Here is a 19,949-nt window from a genome sequence, read left to right on the forward strand (position 1 = left end):
TCCGTAACACCCAAATTGCAAGTCTAATTTGGTTTATGGTTCAGATATGAAAAGGAAAAGAATTAGAGTTGCATATTGTAGTTGATTTCTGGAGTTTTATGGAATTTACTGGATGAGAAACAGATGAAAGTAATCCTGAGAAGCCTTTCATATTCTTTTATCCTTTCTTCATCTACCTGAGATCAAATCTCTACTTCCTCCTAGGACTGAACTCTGCTGAAATATATGGGAGGAGTTATGAACACTTTTCTTCCTATTGATTCTAACCACTTCCTCAATGAACCCTAACTTGGTCATGTGTAAAAACAAATAAAATATTTGGAATCAATAAGAGGAATTTGAGTAAACACTACAGGCAGATATTGCTAATCTAGAAAGAGGGAATGGGCAAAATCTGGCAAGGCAGTCTCTACAGCGAAAATCAGAAACTGAATAAAGCAATCTGTTATCGCTGCAAGAAGAGGTGAATGCCAGTCCTCAGTGTGATAGGACTGCTGTACATAAGCTATGAAAGCTTAGAAAAAGTGTTGTGCAATGCTGGTAGGCACCATTACTCTTTTCTACTCTCCAGTGCTTCCAAGACTTGTCTCTTCTACACATTTTATGAGTTCTCTATCCTATCAACCAAGTTGTAAATAAAAATACTGAATTGAATGAGTTACACAAGATATTGAAATGAGCCCTCTGAGAGGTCTTGGACATGATTTGAATTCACTGTATCACCCACTTAACATACAAGTAACAGGCTAGATTCACCGGTGTCTTCCAGCTGCTTTATAAAGTTCTGGCTTCCTAAGTTGGTTAAGGCATTTATGGAGAGCAAGAACACTGAGTCTGATCTGGCAGTGATCAGAGAAGAAGCTTGGGGAGTGCCTGTGCTCAGCGTGGTAGAAGGAGCTATCTGCCTAGCCCTAACTCAATTTCTCAAATTTGGCAGCAGACTTAATGGAGGTTGTTCTAGTTCTTGGGAGAGCTGACTGAGCACAGTGTCTCAAATTACTCTGATTGCAGTGGAATCCATGAAATAAGGCTAATTGGTTTGAATCCACATCAGCAAGCCATACTAGCAAGTGCAAACATTCCTTCTGTGATTCACTTAAAGCTTGCTCAGCAGAGGAGGTAACATTTTTGATCAGACAGAAAAAAATGTTTGCTGAAATGACAAGTCTTCTGTGAAAATGCACTCTAAATATACTTAGCTTACCTGTGATAAAGAATGTATTCCATCCACTGGGAGGTGAAATCCCATCCCTATGGATTTGATAATTACCAGGATATTTGATAGATTTTCCCTGTTAGGCGAATTAAATTAATAAAAAAACAGAACACACATTTTACTTAACAGACACATCAAAAGACATATATATATAGATATTTTTCAAAGTCACACCCATTAGAAAACAAATGAAATGTTTGCATTTAAAATTTCTGGTTTCCCATAATTTATCTTATCAAGAATTGACTTGTAATAACACTAAGTGCATAACATTACCTGTTCAACACCTTCTGGATAATTTGCAGGTGATTGGAATTAAGCCACTGAACACCACCTACAATTAATACCGTCTGGTCTGTGTTCTCTAGGGGACGTGATCTGAAACCCAGAAAGAAAAAACAACACATGTTGCCTTAAAACAGATGGCAAACATTTTAACTGCATTGCATTGCATTTCAGTGAACTGTATCTGGCACCCTGATCAGAGGCCTGATGTCATTTTCTACTATTTTTCAACCACACAATACAGTCTGCACACGTTATGTTTAATTGTTTGGTTATTTAGTTGCAAGATCTGTTAAACACATTTGTGAATAGAATAAAACACAAGCAAGCCAGCAATGGAGTTCATACAGTACCTCTGAAGCAGTTGTTCTAGTGCTTTTTCAAAAGTTGGTCTCTGTTTTGCAGTCATCCAAAACTGGGGATAGTAGGAGTAACTTATAAATGTTTTCCCCTCATTGATATTATGATAACATTTAACATCATGGGTCTTTTGCCATTCCTGAAGAGTCTCATTCACTCTTTCTATAAGATAGTACATCATCCCTCTGTTAGTTGAGTCACCTATAAAAAGAATCTTCAAATGGAAAAAAAAAAAGATACGACTCAGAAATTATACACTCATAAAACCAAAGAGAAATAAAAGAATACAGCTAGGCTGGAGGTTTTAAACCTTTTTCACAGCAGTCGAGATATCTCTCTGCGAGCTGCCAGTTCTCCAGGCATGACAGCTAAGTACTAAAATTCTCCTTTAGAAAAATATTTGTGATCTGATTAACTAAAATATTTTCAAAGACAAAATCTGTCTCAAAGACAAAAAGTGCAAGTTATAGATGGCTATAGTTACACAGTTACTGCTATTTTCTTTAGCTTAAGCTTATATTTATTTCCAATTGCTAGTATAGTGCCTCTCTTGACTACTTGCAGTTTCCTTCTTTAGTTCCTCCAGTTTTTCATGTGGTTTGCTCCTACACAGCATGTCATGCTAAACTTCTGTCTTCCATAAAAGTGATTCATTTGAATTTACACCAAAGTAACACACATCAATGAATGCAGCTGCTGCCTTATTTTTAAAGAGATGTTTTTTTCTGTCATTTCAGAGAGGATAAAAAAGGGGGTTATTGTGGTGACAAAGAATCTGAATACAGTCCTGGGATGTATGTGACACGACCATCAGGAAGCATTGTGTCCTGAAGAGAGTTGGAAGAGACTTCAGGTTGAGCAATGTGTTAGCAGTCTGACTCTGAGCTTGCAACTGAATAAAAAAGTCAGATTTAGTTAGGGTTGCTTCTACTCATTCTATTGAATCCCCTGACAAATCAAGGATCTCTGTATGTGGAGACCACAGAATTTAAGGCTTTTTTTTTTTTTTTTTTTTTTTTTTTTTTAATGTAATTGCCCCATTTTTAGTGGGTAGGACTAACATTTCCTCCTGCTGAAGAGCATGTGTAAACAAAGGCAAATGTTGAAAGGTGAAAAGGAATGTGTAAGCAAAGACATGTCCAAAGGTGAAAAGAACTCAGGTTCCGTGCAGTTTTCTGATGAAACTGTATGTGTAATCTCTTGAAACCACAGTCACATCAGCCATAAATGCACAAAGAAAAGCATAAATGTAAAATGTGGAGTCAGAAACCCTACAGAGCCATGACACAGTAACAACCTTGCTTTCTGTGTTGCAGGATGCGTCTTATCCTACCTCCTCTGGCACTAGTTATAATCCTGTAAGTTGGGGTTTTGTTATTTTTTTTTTAAACTCGATTTGTTTTTTGATGTTTTACAACTTCCACCTTGACTATTTGGTTATGCAAATAAAATTCAGACTGCACAATATTACATGTATAAGAACATATTTGCAAAGCTTGTCTTGGAGACTTTATGTGGTGAAAGCTTCATGGACTTCTCTCATCTAATACATCTCTATTTATCTATTCTCTTCTGGAATATCACAGTTTTAGTGACTGGCTCCAGTTTCCACTATAAGCCTATTGTGAGTAAAAATGAGCCACAGAAGTGTACCAAAGAAAGTTCCCATAGTAGAGAAGCTATTTCAGATGAACCCTGATCTGGTGGCAGGGCCAGCAATGCACATAGCAATGACCTGACCATCCCGTGCCCTCTCCATTGTGGGCAGCAGAGAATCATTACATGAGGTAGCAAATATGTTGAAGCAAGCACTGAACACACAGGGGCTCTTTAACCTCCTGTTCTAGACCCCTCAAAACTGCTTCACAGCATACATTTTTAAACAGCTGCTGTTCTTGCTTGGACAGCACAAGCACTTCTCTCACACACAAGGGGATTTCCAACTCTTTTCATATTGTGCCACAAGAAACCTCTTTAAATCAAGCAAAACATGACTCAGAAGTCAAGGATCCTTGGTAATGGAAGGATTTGTTGGATTCTCTCTCTCTTTCTCTAACAAACACAAACATGAATGCCATTATTTACAATTTGGAAGACAGTCTGCACTTATGATATGACCTAATTCTAAAGTAGGCTAACTTGAGGTTTTAAACAAGAATTCTTTTAACTTGCAAAACGTCTTAATCCCTCCATCTGCCTATATCCACATCTCTTTAATCTCCATTTCATGAGTCCATCACCATAGTATATAGATGTATATCTACTTAAAGAGTAGTTCTCAGATATTAGTAGAGAAGGTTATCATTAACTTGCCATGTGGGTGAGAACAGTTCTATAAAGACATAGAACACCATTAGCAGAATAACAAACAAACTCTACCAGGTTACACACTGTAGCTATTAGAGCATGTTAGATTGTTTCTCTTCTGCTATTCTACCTACTATGATACCATGGTATCACTGATTTGAAAAATGCGTCTTTTTGCTTACTCTTCATTGTACTCTGACTAAGATGCTGATAGATATTTTTCCTTCTATCTGTATTTGATCTAATCTCATCTACCATTGAATTCAAACAGCAGAACAAGACAATTCCTCCCCTCCATGCCCCACCCCTAACCCCCACACACAAAAAGAGAGAAGAACCATAGCCAAGGCCAACACTGTATATGCGCTAATAATGTAAGTGTCAAGTGTCATTCTAAATATTTTAAAAGTCTCAGACATTGCAGATCATCAAAGACAGAGAATGACTCATCAGACTCTTTCCTATTCTTTTTCTGATGTCAAAAACAGAGCAAAAGACTTGCCCTCACACACACTCCATTTACTCTATTAAATATTTTAGCATTGTAAAGCTTTTCAAATTCTACACCTACACATACAAGCAGTTGGTCCATGAGTGAATTTTCAAGTTTGCTCTGGGGTGCTCAGATGGTGAATTCTGCAGAAGGAAGGGCACTTTGTGTAGTCATTTTGAAAATCAGTACCAGGAAAGACAAGTGAGGTAAGATCAGTTCTCTAGCAGACTTTTAGTCAGAAGTCAGAACTGGGCACTCTGTCCTGTTGTTACCCTGATGTACTTCTTCAAATAGTAACATGAGACTCATGAAAATGTACAAAGCCTTCCCCTAAAGGAGCAAGTTTTGAGTCTTAAAACATCTCCTTTTTCATTTTTAAGTGAGCTTGTGAGGAGTTAAGAAGGTCAGGAAATGGATTTGATCAAACAGATAATCCTATTGAGTGTGGGTGTCCATGTGGGAATGTGTATTTATTCCTAGGAGAAGGTGTGGCTGAACAAGATGTCAGAAATGAGAGAGATGGCAACATCACACTGGTGAGGAATATGGGTTACTCTGGGGAAATTAACCTAAATACTCAGAAACAGGTCTGTTAAGAGAATAGTTAAGACTTGATGTAAGAGGAGAAGGGAAAAATTACTCAGTGCAGACCTATGCTTGTACAGAAAGACAGATAAAAAGTGTAGATTTTCCTCAAATATGTCAATCAATTATAACAACCATATTAGTTTTCACTCAAGAAACCTCTGACTGGTCAAGTAGGTACGAGCCATACCAGGACAGTATCACTGGAATCATTCAAATCTGTTTAACTCCAGCCACTTCCTTCAAAGTGAAATCATGGCATTACTGAAAAACATATAATTAAAATTGTTACTACAGTATGTGAAATCTATGGTCCCTGCCCTCCAGCCCCGACAGAGAGCTCTGAAGTCTGTCTGTAATCTTCCCTGGACATATCAGTAGTCACATCCTGGAGACTGTGTGTACTGGGATTTTGAAGAGGATGCTCTCCCATAAATGCAGCAGAGAAGATCTCATATAGAATGATAGGTGTGCATTCCTTGTAATCCAATGCATTCCAGGCCGCTGGATGCATAGCATATCATCAGCAAATGTGCGCACACTGAGCATCCATTCATTAAGGCCTTCTCTGTATCCAGCAATCTGGTTCTAACAGTTGTTCCAACCATCTGTAAATCCTGGAAAAAAATAGTCATTTTCTTCTGCCTAAAAAAATAAAAAAATATATCCATGGGGAGGAACAGGACATTTGTAGGTTATCCTACCTGCAAAACCACTTTTCAAACTGCCCTTGTGAAGAACTGACAGAGCACATTCTGTTGTGGTATGCAGACCATCAGGAAGCATCTTTCAGCTTCACTATCAGCAAATGCTTGTCCAACCCAGAGGCTAAAGTTAGTGGTGTATAGCCCCTGGAATAAAACTTATGTCTTTCAAATAACCCAAGAGCTTTGATGAATTAGAATAATCATTAAATGTAATTGAATGTGTGGTAGCTATGGCAACAGTTGATCCTTTAGAGTTGCATAAGCTTACTATAACTGTGCATGCCATGTAGTATTTGAACCAGGCGCTGTTTGGATGACTCTATTTAGCTCCATGGCAATAATGAGCCAAAGGATGGTTCAGGTGTGCAGAATATGCTGTAACTCTTTTACTTCACATTATGGCACAAGGCTCAGTCATACACTGTTCAGGTTAATGGGGGATTTGTCTGCAGGATGACTAAAGGATCAGGCATACATAATGCTGACAGAGAACCAGACAGAGAACAATACTCTCACACAGACAGATGTTTTCAGTGTCTTCTGTTGTAAATGTTTTTTTTTTTTATTTTTTTTTTAATAAATAAATAAATAAATCCATTATAGCTTACAGGCCTTAAAAGATTGTGTAAGCATAGTGGAATCCACTTCTTAACCAGACCTATCATTATAAATTAACCACGCTTAGGAAATTCAAACACCTGTAAGTCCAAAACAGTACTTAACTCTAAAATATTATTAAGAAATTATAAGCTAAAATTCTTGTTTTAACAGCTGAATTTTAAGTACTTCAGCAAATATTACCTTTTCATATTTCCTGTTCTTAATTACACATGATTCAATGGTACTTTGTTATAAGACTAAACTCTGAGCAATATTTCTCAATGATAAACAAAATACATATCCCTCCATCTTACTGAGGGCAGCTTTCTATGTGCTGCTAATTGGATAAAAAATTACCTGTTAGAACCCCTTTTCCTTTAATTATTTATAAAAGTTCTTGTACAAAAATCAAACTTTCATGTCTTCACAGAACTGTATAAATCTTACAGCAAAAGCTTGTTAACCACACTTAGAGAGGATTTTGTTGAGCCAATATAATACATATGAAATATTTTTATTATGATTGCCTATTTCTTTATTTTAATTACAGTATACATGTGGAGTTCCCTATGAACAACATAATCTGCATCTCACTACCCTTACTAAGAATTTAAAATTGTGAACAAGGGCTACAGATACCAAGAGTGGACTGAATGAAAATCTACTCAGCCAGAACCACTTTAGACTCAGCACTTCAGAATTTTCTTGTTTACTGTGTCTGAAATGTAAACATATGACTGACTAGTCTTGCTAACACATCGTAAAGAAAAGTAAGGCTTCTTACAAACTGTTTTTGTGAATGTGTATCCTTTCTCATGTCTCCACCAATCTGAGTGTTATTGTATCACTACAGGCGGTCTTAGGTTTTATGAAACAGAAACAACTTAGCTCAAGCACAGTTTTATATACACACAAATTAAAATAGTAATTAACAATGATGTGAAACCAATTTGAAATCATAGCCAGAGTAAAAGAATTTCTGTTACAGAGAAAGGAGATGATAATTTTAGAGATAAGCTCTGAAGTACAAATCAATTTTAATATAAGACATGAAAGCAGCTTGAAGTTAGAAAACAAAATTATGAAACATGTTTTGATAGGTTTTTGTATGAAGAAAATAGGAAAGAAGTGCTGTTTGTATGTCCATAAATATCTTTTGGAAACATCGATAAATGCATAAATAAATTAAAGAGTAAGAGACATATCATCACTGCATATTACTGTTGTTTTATGAAACATGGGAAAAAAAGAATAATTGCATTTAAACATACAGTTGATCTCACATGTGCTGCATCTACAAAGAGACCATTAGCATTCACTTTCTTTATTATTTTATCAGTTGATGCACATCCAGACCAGAGACAAATCACAGTAGTGGTAAACATATTGCATTCTTCCTTTCCCATGCATTAGAGCTGAAGAGCAACATACATTTTTTTTTTTTTTCCTTTTTGCATTTTTTTTGCAGTTGTCATAATTGGAATTTGACAGCAGCATAGAGATTAACACCTCCTTTTTAAAGAAAAGACATAATCACAGACACTTATGGTATCTATCATGCCTCATTGTGATATTTTTGCAATAAGAAGCAAAGCCTACCAGGTCAGAATCTTGAAACCAAACCCTGTATTTTTTTCAGGACAAAAGTCAGAGACTTCAGCTTACTGAATCACAAATGTCAGCAATTGTTTTACCTTCAATTCCTGATCAAAGCTTGAGTCTGAACTGTTTATGAAGGGTATTCAATAAAGGGTATTCAGTCACAGAGGCATGTTAGTATTTTTTATGGAAGATGTGGCATCACTTAACCCAATGATGTTACTGACATATGTCTCTCTGCTTTCCAAATGAAGATTTGGTAATTATGTGGGCTGCATGGAAACTTTATTGCCTTAATTTGGAATAAACTTTGACCAAGAACTGAGATATTGTGTGGTTTGAACTTAAGAAAATAGGGCTGAGTTGGGAGAACTCACAGTTATTTCCAGTTCTGATGGAGCAATTTTACCTCTGATATAGCAAAATGTAGATTTTGCAGAGGCCAATGTTGCACAAGCTGAATACTTCAGGTATGATGGCATACTACAAAACCCCAGAATACAGGGTTACAAAAGTTAGCTGAGTACATTTTGAGAAGTGGACACATGAATGAATTCTGTTATTCTCACCTAGCTTCAGCAAAGGTGGAGTATAAATCAAACACTCTAAATCATCTCAGTATCCTCACCTAGGTTGGTGATTTTGGGCTTGTTTTGCCCCTATTATCTTACTACTGTCTGCTTACATTTCGTGTTGAATGCTTCTGCTTATATTACTAAGGAAATCATATCATTAGTTTGGGTAGAATTCAGAGATATTTATAGTGCTTAAAGCTGAGGTATATAATGGTTTTGAAACTAATAACACAAATTAGGGAATATAACTATTTATGGATGGTTACCAAAAATCTCTTGGATAAATTGTATTCATTCACAAGAATTATATATCTTACTGTATATTCAATAGCACCCTTATAAAAGCTCAGGATTTCTTAAACATATATAACAGCAATAAATACAACCAACAAACATAAGTCTCTTTCAGTGAACACCTGAAAAAAATCACTTTTCCTATTAAATTACTCAGATTCTGTAAAGTAACTCTAAAGTTTCCCCTAATCAGACAGAATCAGGACCTTATTACCCAAGCTGAGGATCAATTCTACTCCTCTGACTTATGCATGTAGAAAGTTTCTCTGACTTCTTAAGTTCTACTGTCATGAAGGAGTTGATCCAGGCTCTACGTTTATTTATTTGGTGAAAGAAGCATAAATGTTATTTGAAAATGCTAGACAAAATTAATACTACCGCAATGTGACAACAAAAATAACATTAGAGGGAAAACATAGGAGAAATATAACAAAAGGGGAAAATGTGTTAGAATGATGACTTTAAATGAATAAACCAGTTAAATGGACTTTTTGCAAAGGCAACAGGAGTGATTCAGCAGCTTTCTACAGACCAGTGCAGGTTATCAGACAATGATGGAAGATTTTGTGCAAAAGATGCAGAATGGGAAAGAAGTGTAATTAGTTTTACAGAGATTTTTCTCATGCTGTGTTAATGTACTTCACATGGGATAAGGCTCTTGTCTGATACTGGAGTAGATGAAAGTCATAAGATAGCGGATTTTGAATTAAGATTGGTTTTAATAGACCTTTAACTAATGTAGTCCTGTTTTTGACACTGGTGAATATGAGTAGTTGGACTGAGGAGGTGGGACTATCAGCATAACCCTCTCACACTACACTGGTAAAACACTTCCATATAGGTATGTTGTTCTTCTGCTATCCTGACCAATAGGTGTTTACTTATTGAAGAAGCCCAATGGAAATTAATGTCAATGGAAATAAGACTAAAGCTATCAAATTCTTATATATATATATATATATATATTTGCTGTGTTCAATGCAGAAGTGCTTGCTTTGTTAGTAAGGAGCAAATCAATATTATTCTGTCATATAAACCTATGTTTTTTTTTGTTGTTGTTGTTGTTTGTTTTTGAGAAAAGTATGGTAGGGGAGACCCAAAGCTCTATAGTAATGGAGAAAACCACAGGCAGAAATAAAGCAAAATGATAATGAAGAATGCTGTGCAAGACAAGAAATTACTAGAAAAGAAGAAGAAAATGTTAATTGGAAGACTATTATTTTTGTATCTTTTCCATATAAAATTCTATCAAAATATCATTGTTAGTTACTATTTTGTTACCTAGACAATAAACTATAAAAATCTTTATAACAATTAATTACTTACTTTCTGGATACTTGTATCCTCAGTAATGTACCTGAGCCTCAGATCAGAGCTCTCTTTCAACAGTTTTACAGTCATAGCATGCCTATTAAGGCACCCTTGTATTTCCAAGCAATCACCTTAGAAGCTTCACTATAAGAAAAGAATGTGCAAGAAGACTTGGTAAGATTAGTGTGCACAAGCAATGCCATGCATTAGGTATGCAGCAGAAGAAACCGAACTTACACGTAAAGTGCAAGACAAACTGTAACAATGCAAATCCTTTCTCCACTGACAGTGCTTACATACTCACTGAAGGTCTCACTGATAATCCTGTAGGTCCTGACACTTCACTGGTGTGACCTAAGGTTTGTGTGAAATGGCAGCATACAACTGTGACTGCATAGGAGACTAAATTATTGATAGCAGTTTTTGTTTCCATCTGATTTTTTTCCCCCATTATAATAAAAAGGGATTTTTCTTAAATTACAAAATTGCTTTTAAGACCTCAGAACACTAAATATCTAAGTAAATAATAACAAATTAAAGCGCAAAATCTTTTACTTACCCTTCTGCCCTCCACACAGCGCTGGAGTTCAGGCTTAGTTAGCACAGAGTGTTGGCAGTTGTGGGGCTGCCATGTTATTGCTCTCCAGTCACAGGTTCTGTTGTCAGAGCAGCTGAGGCAAGGGACAATCCACTGCCCTGGAAAACAGCAATGGGGTGTCAGCATCTCCTCTGTATTTTTGTGAGTAGCCTTATTATGAAGTGAGTGATGTGTTCTCAAGCATTTTATCATGGGAGTTTTCCTTAAATTAAATCCCTCTTGTCCCTTTGAAGAGACTATTTTCTTTTTCTGCATTCCTTTGCGTTTAGCAAGCATGGGAGGTTGTGCTTTCTCCAAAAGAGTTGTGAATGCTCAAATTTGACAGTCGTGTGTGAGTTTATTTCTCAATTCTCTTTGCCTTTCTCACATCAGCTTGTCCTTTCCCAACAGAAGGGATAAAATAAAGGCAAAGGGGTGAGGAGGCAGAATGGGGAAAGGTTATATTCATGGTTCAGAAGTGTTCATTCTCATCTCAAGATTCATTCTCATCTACTAAGATTCATTCTTATTCTGATCTAAAAATTGCCTGGTTGATCAAAGTAAGACTTCGAAAGCTACTGGATAGAAAAATGAAGCAAGAGACAGGATGGCTTTCCTTCAGCAGTGCCCATTTTTTTCAGTTTGGTAGAATTCAGACAACCATACTGAACAATACATATATGCATATCAGGTGGTTGAAGTTAGTGAGATGTGCCTGATTCCTATTACAAAAAAATAAAATAAAAATTAAAAAATTAAAAATTAAAAAGATTTTGCAGTTTAGGACTATAAAGTGGGATTATCCAAAGTTCCAAAGTCAGTGGGTTTGAGGCATCTGTTAGGTAAGGATGAATGGTTTAGTTATTTTGGTTCTCTAAAGCTGTTTAATTCCAAAATCCTACTGGAAATGAGAGGGATTCTATGTGTCTATGACTGTGTGTGTCTATGTAGTTATGCCAGCAAAATCTGCTTTTTCCTCAGATTAAAGGAGTTACACAAAAAAAAGCAGACGCCCCCAGATTCTTGTGTCAGTGCTATCAAGCCTTGTTAGCACACTTTGTTTTCTACTTGCAGACCAACAAATGGCTCCACCAGCAAATAAATGTCTGCAGAGCAGACCTGCAGCCTCTCCTACCAGACAGCAGCACGGCAGCCAGCTTGGTGCACTTCTCAGCATTTGATATATTGTTATGACACCAGAAGCCACAGCACAAAACAAGGCTGCTATTTATCAACATTTATCAGGCCAGGGACAGAGTGGGAGGCTGAGCGAAGCAACCCTGCAAAGCTCCAGCGGCCTTGAAGGAGTCGGCTGCTACCTCAGGAGCGAGGAGGTTTCCAGGGAGGCAGCCTGTGCTTGAACTGGAGGGAAGTCCTAAGCAAATGTTTTGGTCAGTGGCAGATAAAAGTCCTCCCAAATAAAACTGCCAATAATTGTTTGTATGGGAACACGAGCTGGCACCTCTGAGGGCAGAATGCCTCCCATGGTGCTGCGACCGTGCAGCTCTGGCTGCTGTGCAGCCTGCCCTGCTGCAGCTGCTTCTGCTCCATGCCAGAAGCACCCCACGTCAGCTATACTTGCAGGTGATGTGAAGGAAATGATGGCAGGCTGCAAATAAACGAAAGTCGAGAGACACTGATGTTAACCGCACTGTGCATCCGCACGTCTAACCTAGCTCCTAAAGGCCACCATTGGGCAAGCGGCCTGTTTCAGCACAGCGTGAAGACAGGAAGGACTGATCCAGACCATGGTGCCAGGGCATGAGCAGTGAGGTGGAGGTGCTCAGTGCTCCTCACACAGAATAGCTTCAAAAATCATGTTTCTTGTGTCTTAATCACCAAGCTGTTTGTCCTTCTCGCCAACTGAGTACCGCTTAAAGTTCAAAATCCTTTAGGACAGAACAGTAGTATAGTTGCAACTTTGTAATGCATTTGGGAGGAGAGAGGTCTGACCTTCTTGGGTGAGACCTTACATAGAGTTTTTATCCAGGGATTAAAATGATTTTTTACCTAAAGCTACACAGTGACTACCCAAGTTTTGGAGCAGGGTGTGTTCTTCCACCACTAAGGCCAAGCATGCTTTGGCACTCCAAGATTTCTGTGGCCAGTGGTGGATCATGTTCCCTCAGCCCTCCCTCTGTGCCTCATCTGCAATCTGTGGCTAAGTGGTCATTCCCAGATTCACTGCACTCAAGTGCATAGACTGAAAAATGCCAGGACTCAGATAACAGTGATAGGTGCCATGTAAATACCTTGCATGTTTTCTGCTTTCTGAGTGGCAGAGTATGGACAGAATGGATAGTTGGTTTGAGGTTTGGACTCAGAGAGTACCACTGCTGTACAGTTCTTCAAAAACAATCTGAAAGTTGTTTGGGCAGTGATTTATATCTAAAAAATATATGAAAACTTTTTTTTTTTTTTTTCTTCTTTTTTTTTTCCTGACATTGCAATTTTTCTTTCAAATCAAATACATAAAAGTTCTGGCAATGGCTACAACATCTGAGATCCCTCATTTTATGGAACATTCTGCTTTACTTCACATATATTTATGAGCTGATCTGGTTTTAGGTAATAAACTAGAAAAGTAGAACTATATAAAATGAATATTAAGGATCTGAAATGCCTGAACACTAAAAGTTTAAGCTTTGGCAATTGAAAGTGATAAGCAACTTTTGAAAATCTTTAAAATAGTTTGATTTATATTCAATTGCTCTCTAAGTGTATTGAGAATAAAAATAAATATATTTATTTTGGCATATGGATGACAACAGTAAAAATTAACAAACAATTCTAGGTTGGAAATTAAACTTATTTTCTATTGCAATTATAAGTTTTTTTTTTTTTTTCCCCACTTATGCAAGGTAGCAGCATACCATGTATCTTTCAACATAATTTCAATGAATCTGTGTTTTGTGCCGCTTCAGCTGAGAGTTAGCATTGGCACTATCAGGCAAAAACAAGTTTACCTAGCATTCACTGAAGGAGAGAGCAAAAGAAATCTGCTGTGAGTTTAAGTTTTTTCCCAGACTCAAGCTGCTAAAAACAAAGTTTTATGAAAGCCTGTAAGTAACAGGTAGCCACAGAAATAGTGAAGGTAAACTGGATTTTTGTCTCATTAAAGAGTCTTACCAATTCCATACATAAATCTTCTGCTTAGGATAGGAGATTAAATGTTGCCTGTACTCCCATAAACAGCTCTCTTTAACTGGTATGAAAACAAATACCCTTTTAAAAAATAATCAGGACTATTTACCTATATTTTAAAGCACACAAATGTTAGCCTAAAGTCACAAAGTTTTAACCAATAAAGGTTGTACACTTAATCTGTTTTTTCTTCTGGACAGGGTTTTCTGCCTCTTATTTTTATTCAACCTTTCCCATTGGCTTAGCCACAAATACATATGTCTTACATTCAAGATCAAACACAAAATTTTTATATAGTGCAAAAAATTATCCACAGAAAAAAAAAAAAAAAAAAAAAAAAGCCTAAACTGAAAACTCAAATCTGGATTTAAATATTTAACTAAACTGAAGCTAAAAGTAGTTTGTTGATGTCTAGTTTACTTTTTTTTGGTGTCTATTTAGGACCCTAACATTTAACTACATTAATGGAAAACAAACATAACATTATTTTAAAAAGGATATGATTTTCATGCTACGTAATAAAATGATCTTAGACCTGCAGACTTATGTTCAAACTGATATTTACTCCTTGTAATTAAGGGAGACACTCATCTGGTTATGCATCAACTTGTGTCTCTTTTGGACTTAAGTTCAGACAGCCTCTGAAAGGCAAAAAGAGAGTTTGTATGGAATTATGTTGAACTGGATACAGTTGTGGAACGTGGTGAAAGCTGAATACACGTAAAGCATGCATGTCATAGCAGAGAAGCTGTGATCTCTTAATGCACCAGATTTTGTGAGTGTCTGTGTACCAAATTTGCACAGACTGCAATAGTCTAATTCACCTGCAGGAATTTAGAACAACTTGGAGTTCTCATGGTCCTTACACAATTGCCTCTCTCTCCGAGGAGCCAAACACATGGCTGCTGCTTGCTGACTACTTTGTCATTAATAATACTATAGCAATACTGAACAGAGCTGTTTTTTCTATGATAGCCTGGTTAAAAACCTATTGGGATTTTCTAAAGGAAAAATGATTTTTTGTTTCATTCTGTGGTCCCAACAAGATGTAAAGACAGAAACTTCCCCTGTTCAATATTCACCTTTGCATATATCAGTAAAAGAGAAAGAAATGTGTAAATCAAGTGCATATTTGGTAAGATGCTGAGCTTCCTCCAGCAAACTGTGCCATGGAGAGTAGTAGGATGGGAATAGTCAGTTCCACCTTTGGTTAGACCCTCTGCTACTGCCTCTATACCGTATCACAGGAGTATAAATGAGGCATGAAATCCTAGTAACACTTCTAAGCTTTACTTCAGAGGAATTAAGGTTTCATCTCTGCCTCTGCTTCCCTGCTTCAGCCTCTGCCCATATCTGCATCAACACAACAAGCTTTAGCCAGCACAGATACATTTTACTGTGATAGTACATCAAGTATTCCTGTACAACTAAGCCATTCCCTAGCATAAGAACCTATGATGCTGCCTTACTTCTGCAGAAGTTTTGAGTTCTCTTCTTAGAGGAAATGGGGCATGGCTTGGCTTCTCTGAAAATTTAAGTTATTTAAATAAAAGAGACGCTGCAGCTTTAGCTGGGAATTTACAATTACTCCCATATGTGTTAGGAAAATGTTCACTGTCAGGACTAGCATATTGTTTTATTGTTAAAATTTTTAATGATTTTGCACAAAAGGACATTTGTTTGGCTCCAGTTCCAAAATTCCAGTTCCAGTTTGAAGTTGTGACATACCTTAAATTACACAGCCACTTGTTGCTGGATACTACGCATGTCAGTTCTAGGCTCATTAGACACCTCTTGGCAATCTTTCACTTCATGAGCCAAAATGACTTCCCAATTTTATAGATATGTCCTTTGAGACTACATTTCCTGAAGTAGTTTCCATTTTAAATCTATATGTTATTTGCAATAAGCTTATTAAAATATTTTATATTCAGGTCTGCTTAGCTAGATATGGTATTCAAAAGAAGCACATTCTATTTAAAGAGAAGGAGATTGTCTGCCCCAGAAGGACTCTTCTGTCAATTTGGTTTGGGCTTTCTAGTCAGGAAGTTTACATCCTCATGTAATAGAATAGGCTATTTTGTGCTTCTTTATGATTCATAACTTGTGTGATTAAAACATGCTGTCAGGTACAGCAGTGTGTCCTTTGTGCGTTCCCTTCATTTAACACTGAAAAACAAATATAGGTTCCTATGTTTCACACCAAGTGAAACATTCAGGCCTTTCAGCACTCCTGTTACTTTGTATTGATTATTCCTTGAGTTTGTGCAAGTTCATTGCTATGAGAAGCTGCTCCTATATACAGGAAGATAAAAAAAAAAACACATTTGTAGTAGTAGACCATACATAAGTTTGGTTTTATTTTTCATCCGTCTAATAAAGAATTGAACAAAATTACTTATTGTCTAATGCAGAAGCAACTTAAGCCATGCATAGGATGGCAAACACAAGCAGTCCTGTGGATTACTCATATTTGTTAAGGTACACAAGCATAAATCTTCATGCAGATGTGACCTAAAGATGAACACCTGCCATTCTACCAATCTTTCTTGATCATACTTGTTGGTATATAATCATTACTTAAAAAAAAAAAAAAAAAAAAAAAGACATTTCAACCACACAGTTTTGTCCATCCTGTTATTTCAGATATTGACATGTAAAAACAAACACTTTATTGTTTGCTTAATTTGAAATTGTTTTTTTTTTTTTTTTTCTTCCAAAAGAAAAGTAAAAAAAAAAAATGAAAATGATTCAATTTTATTTTTTTTTTTTTCCTTTTTTTTTTTTTTAAAAAAAAAATATTATTATTTATTTATTTATCGTTTAGACAATCCCTTTCATTATTTCAATGAACTTTACAGGCTAAGTGACAATAACACATGAAGTGTTGGATCACTGATATAGAATTTGTTTAACTAAAAATTGTCACAAACTAATTAATCTGATTTTAAAAATCTGTAAACCTTACAAGTGATTAGTTATATCTATTGTTAGGTGAGGGCATGTGCATAGAGAAGAGGAAACATTTTTTTCTAGTTTTGTTTTGATGAAGTGTGTGAGCTAGTTTTCAGAAGAGAGAAGATTAAGTACAAACCTTTTGTGTCTCCAGCTTCGCAGGTCTTAAGCACTGTCTGTGAAATTCGGGAGAGGTATTCATGAGACAGAGGCTGCAAGCCACAGGACTCCTCTGGATGGATTTGAGAACCACAGTCCTGAAACAAAAAGAAAGGAGAAATAAAATGAAAATTACAGTACTGCACCTGGATACATGTAGACACGTGACTTTGAAATCCTCTTCAATGACACATAAGGAAAAACATTATTTGGAGTTGGTTCTACAATTTATTCATACTTAGCTCTTTGATATTTTCTTAATATGAAATTTAAAATATTTTTTTTCTGTTCAAACAATGGTTTTCCAACAAATTATCCCAATCTACAGTCAATGTACATGACACTACGTTTGCTAAAGATAAAAAGAATATTTGTTAGGGCAAACACTTATAACATTCAAGTAATGTTATTTTGTCACTGTTTATCATGAAATCTCTACTCATTTGCTCATAGCAATTTTGTATGCATATCTGCAGTCCTAGGGAACATAGTTCTGTCACGGAATGCCTCAAATTAGCTTGAGAAGGTACAGGTGCATAAAGAAAAAAAAATCAGAAAAAGAGAGAGAAAAAAAAGGGGGGAAACATTTGAACTAATAGAGGCATTACAAAAACTTACTAGAGGTGAAGAAGGAAAGGGTTTAATATAACTATATATAATCTAACTGGGTCTTCATGTGAGATGTATTCTGTAGTAAACTTCAGACACTATCATAAGGGTAAAATATATAATGGACATATTAATGTTTAAAATATACACCTTTTAATTAATTTTCTTCGTATAAAAGAATTTGGCCATTTTCATGTTCTAGTTAAAATACACTAAGACACACAATTAACACAGAAATATTTTGTCTTTGTTTATGCTTGCATACAAGAATATGGACTGGTTATCAAATCAACCCCTAATGCCATGGCATACACTGGAACCACACTTCATAAAAAGCTTATTTTCTCACACTTTGATCATTTCTGTGAAATTTTATAGACATTAGCAGAAATGTAAAGTAAAAAATAATTAATGTCAGATGTCTAAAAATTAGCAGTAACAATCTGGAATATCAATCAATTTTAAATCAACTATCTGAAAATCTGAAAATGGAGAGTTTTATTGGATTTTAGAACACTTGAATATTATTCTATTTGGTATATGAAGGTTCCAGCAACTCCCAAAAATTTCAGAGGAAACACTCAGGTTAATAGGGATTCCTGACCATATGTTTTAGCACATGTAGGTTCTTATATTTTAAGTAGTATCTTGTATTGTGCCTGACAGCCATAATATTCAAGCATCCACTGACATGATATACATTACACCACAGCATTTGTGAATTTGTGATATGAGCTTTTTTTTTTTTTTTTTTTTTTTTTTTTCGCTATTTTCATTTTCTACTTTAGGACAAAATGGATCACATCTTTAAAGTGCTTTTCTCCCTCACCTGTAAAATGAGTCTTAGAATGATTCAGAAGCAAATGTCTACCTTTGACAGTTCAGTTGAATTTCACTTCAAATTACTTTGTAAAAAGTAAATCCATACTGGATTGCCAGTTGTCAGTTGTTTCATCAGATGGGAGCTTTCTGGGGTTAGTATTAGATTCAGGAAGAATGTTAACTATCTTCTATTTCAGTTCTATATTGTTACAAACTCACTAGAACACAATGAATATTTTCTATTTTTATTTTTATTTTCATTAAAATTGGAAAGCTACAAAAAAAAAAAAAAGAGTGGAAAAGATCATTTTATGACAAAGGATAAAATATTATGAAAACTTAACCATGGAAATATTACTTAATGTGTTTTTGTTTTCAAATACTCTATGAAAAATACAGATGGTGCCCTTTCTGGATAAACTTAATATTAGTAATAGTAACTTTCAATATTTCTATTTTTCTTTCTTTTTTTCTTTCTTTTTTTCTTTTTTCTTTTTTTTTTTTTCTAAAGAATTGCACATGCTTAACACTTCTAATAGTTACAAACAAACTACACAGATGGAAATACACTTTTACTGTGCTGTGTTCATTTCAAGAAAGAGTATTCTTGAAACTGAAACAAAGAATAAAATGCAATTTTTCCAAAAATAAAAAATAATTTCATCAGTATTTTCTTTATTGAAGTATGATGAGTTCTTTATTTATTTTCCACAACAATATTAAAATTAACTAGAAAACTGTCATGAACTATCATTCCCTGTTTCCATTAAATGCTACATCTAGGATGCTATGCCTGAATTGAACCAATTAGCAAATAACAATTGTGTCCTCATATTGTCAAGGTGAAATTTGACAGTAGGATTTGTGCCACTGATATTGGTGGAGATATGAATCTGTCCTGGAATTTAATAAATATGGGGCTGTCTTGATTATCTTATTGAAAAATAAAGTGAAATAATTATCTCATACTTAATCTGATTTCAATTTATTACATGGTTACAAAACAATAAAAATAAATCTTCCTGTTGACTTCAAAGGTCTTAGGTCATCTTTGTGCATAAAATGTCAGAGAAATAGGAGATATTTGTGGATTCTTTTGTACAGTCATCCTGTTCTCTGCTCTATAATAATGTTCTATTACTGGGGAAAGCTGTTATGACAAAATGAATGGCACAGTTTCTTCTAGCATCAAACTGTGATGTTGTCTTGGAGCCTCTAGGTCTGGACACACGGCATAGCTATTTGACAGTATTACTTCAACTAACATTAACACCAGAAAGCTCTTACCTTGCAGTAAAACAATTTGCACAGGGCTTCACAAGAAAGCCTGAAATTCCCGAATGAGCTGCTA

The 19,949-nt window shown here is 35.7% G+C and overlaps 1 protein-coding gene across 4 annotated transcripts in view; it reads right to left on the minus strand.

Moving 5' to 3' along the window:
* Positions 1–19,949, minus strand: part of CPED1 (cadherin like and PC-esterase domain containing 1) — a 156,210-nt gene that overhangs the window by 11,863 nt on the left and 124,398 nt on the right. For all 4 annotated transcript variants that reach the window (XM_035332793.1, XM_035332803.1, XM_035332814.1 and 1 more), the window contains 5 exons: positions 17,148–17,265; positions 10,892–11,028; positions 1,855–2,075; positions 1,493–1,594; positions 1,205–1,292 (listed from right to left, as the gene is read on the minus strand). In XM_035332793.1, the coding sequence (XP_035188684.1) occupies positions 1,205–1,292; positions 1,493–1,594; positions 1,855–2,075; positions 10,892–11,028; positions 17,148–17,265 (666 nt within the window). The remainder of the gene's footprint in view (positions 1–1,204; positions 1,293–1,492; positions 1,595–1,854; positions 2,076–10,891; positions 11,029–17,147; positions 17,266–19,949) is intronic.

This window comes from Oxyura jamaicensis, chromosome 1 (assembly GCF_011077185.1).
Source record: "Oxyura jamaicensis isolate SHBP4307 breed ruddy duck chromosome 1, BPBGC_Ojam_1.0, whole genome shotgun sequence".
Taxonomy (NCBI): domain Eukaryota; kingdom Metazoa; phylum Chordata; class Aves; order Anseriformes; family Anatidae; genus Oxyura; species Oxyura jamaicensis.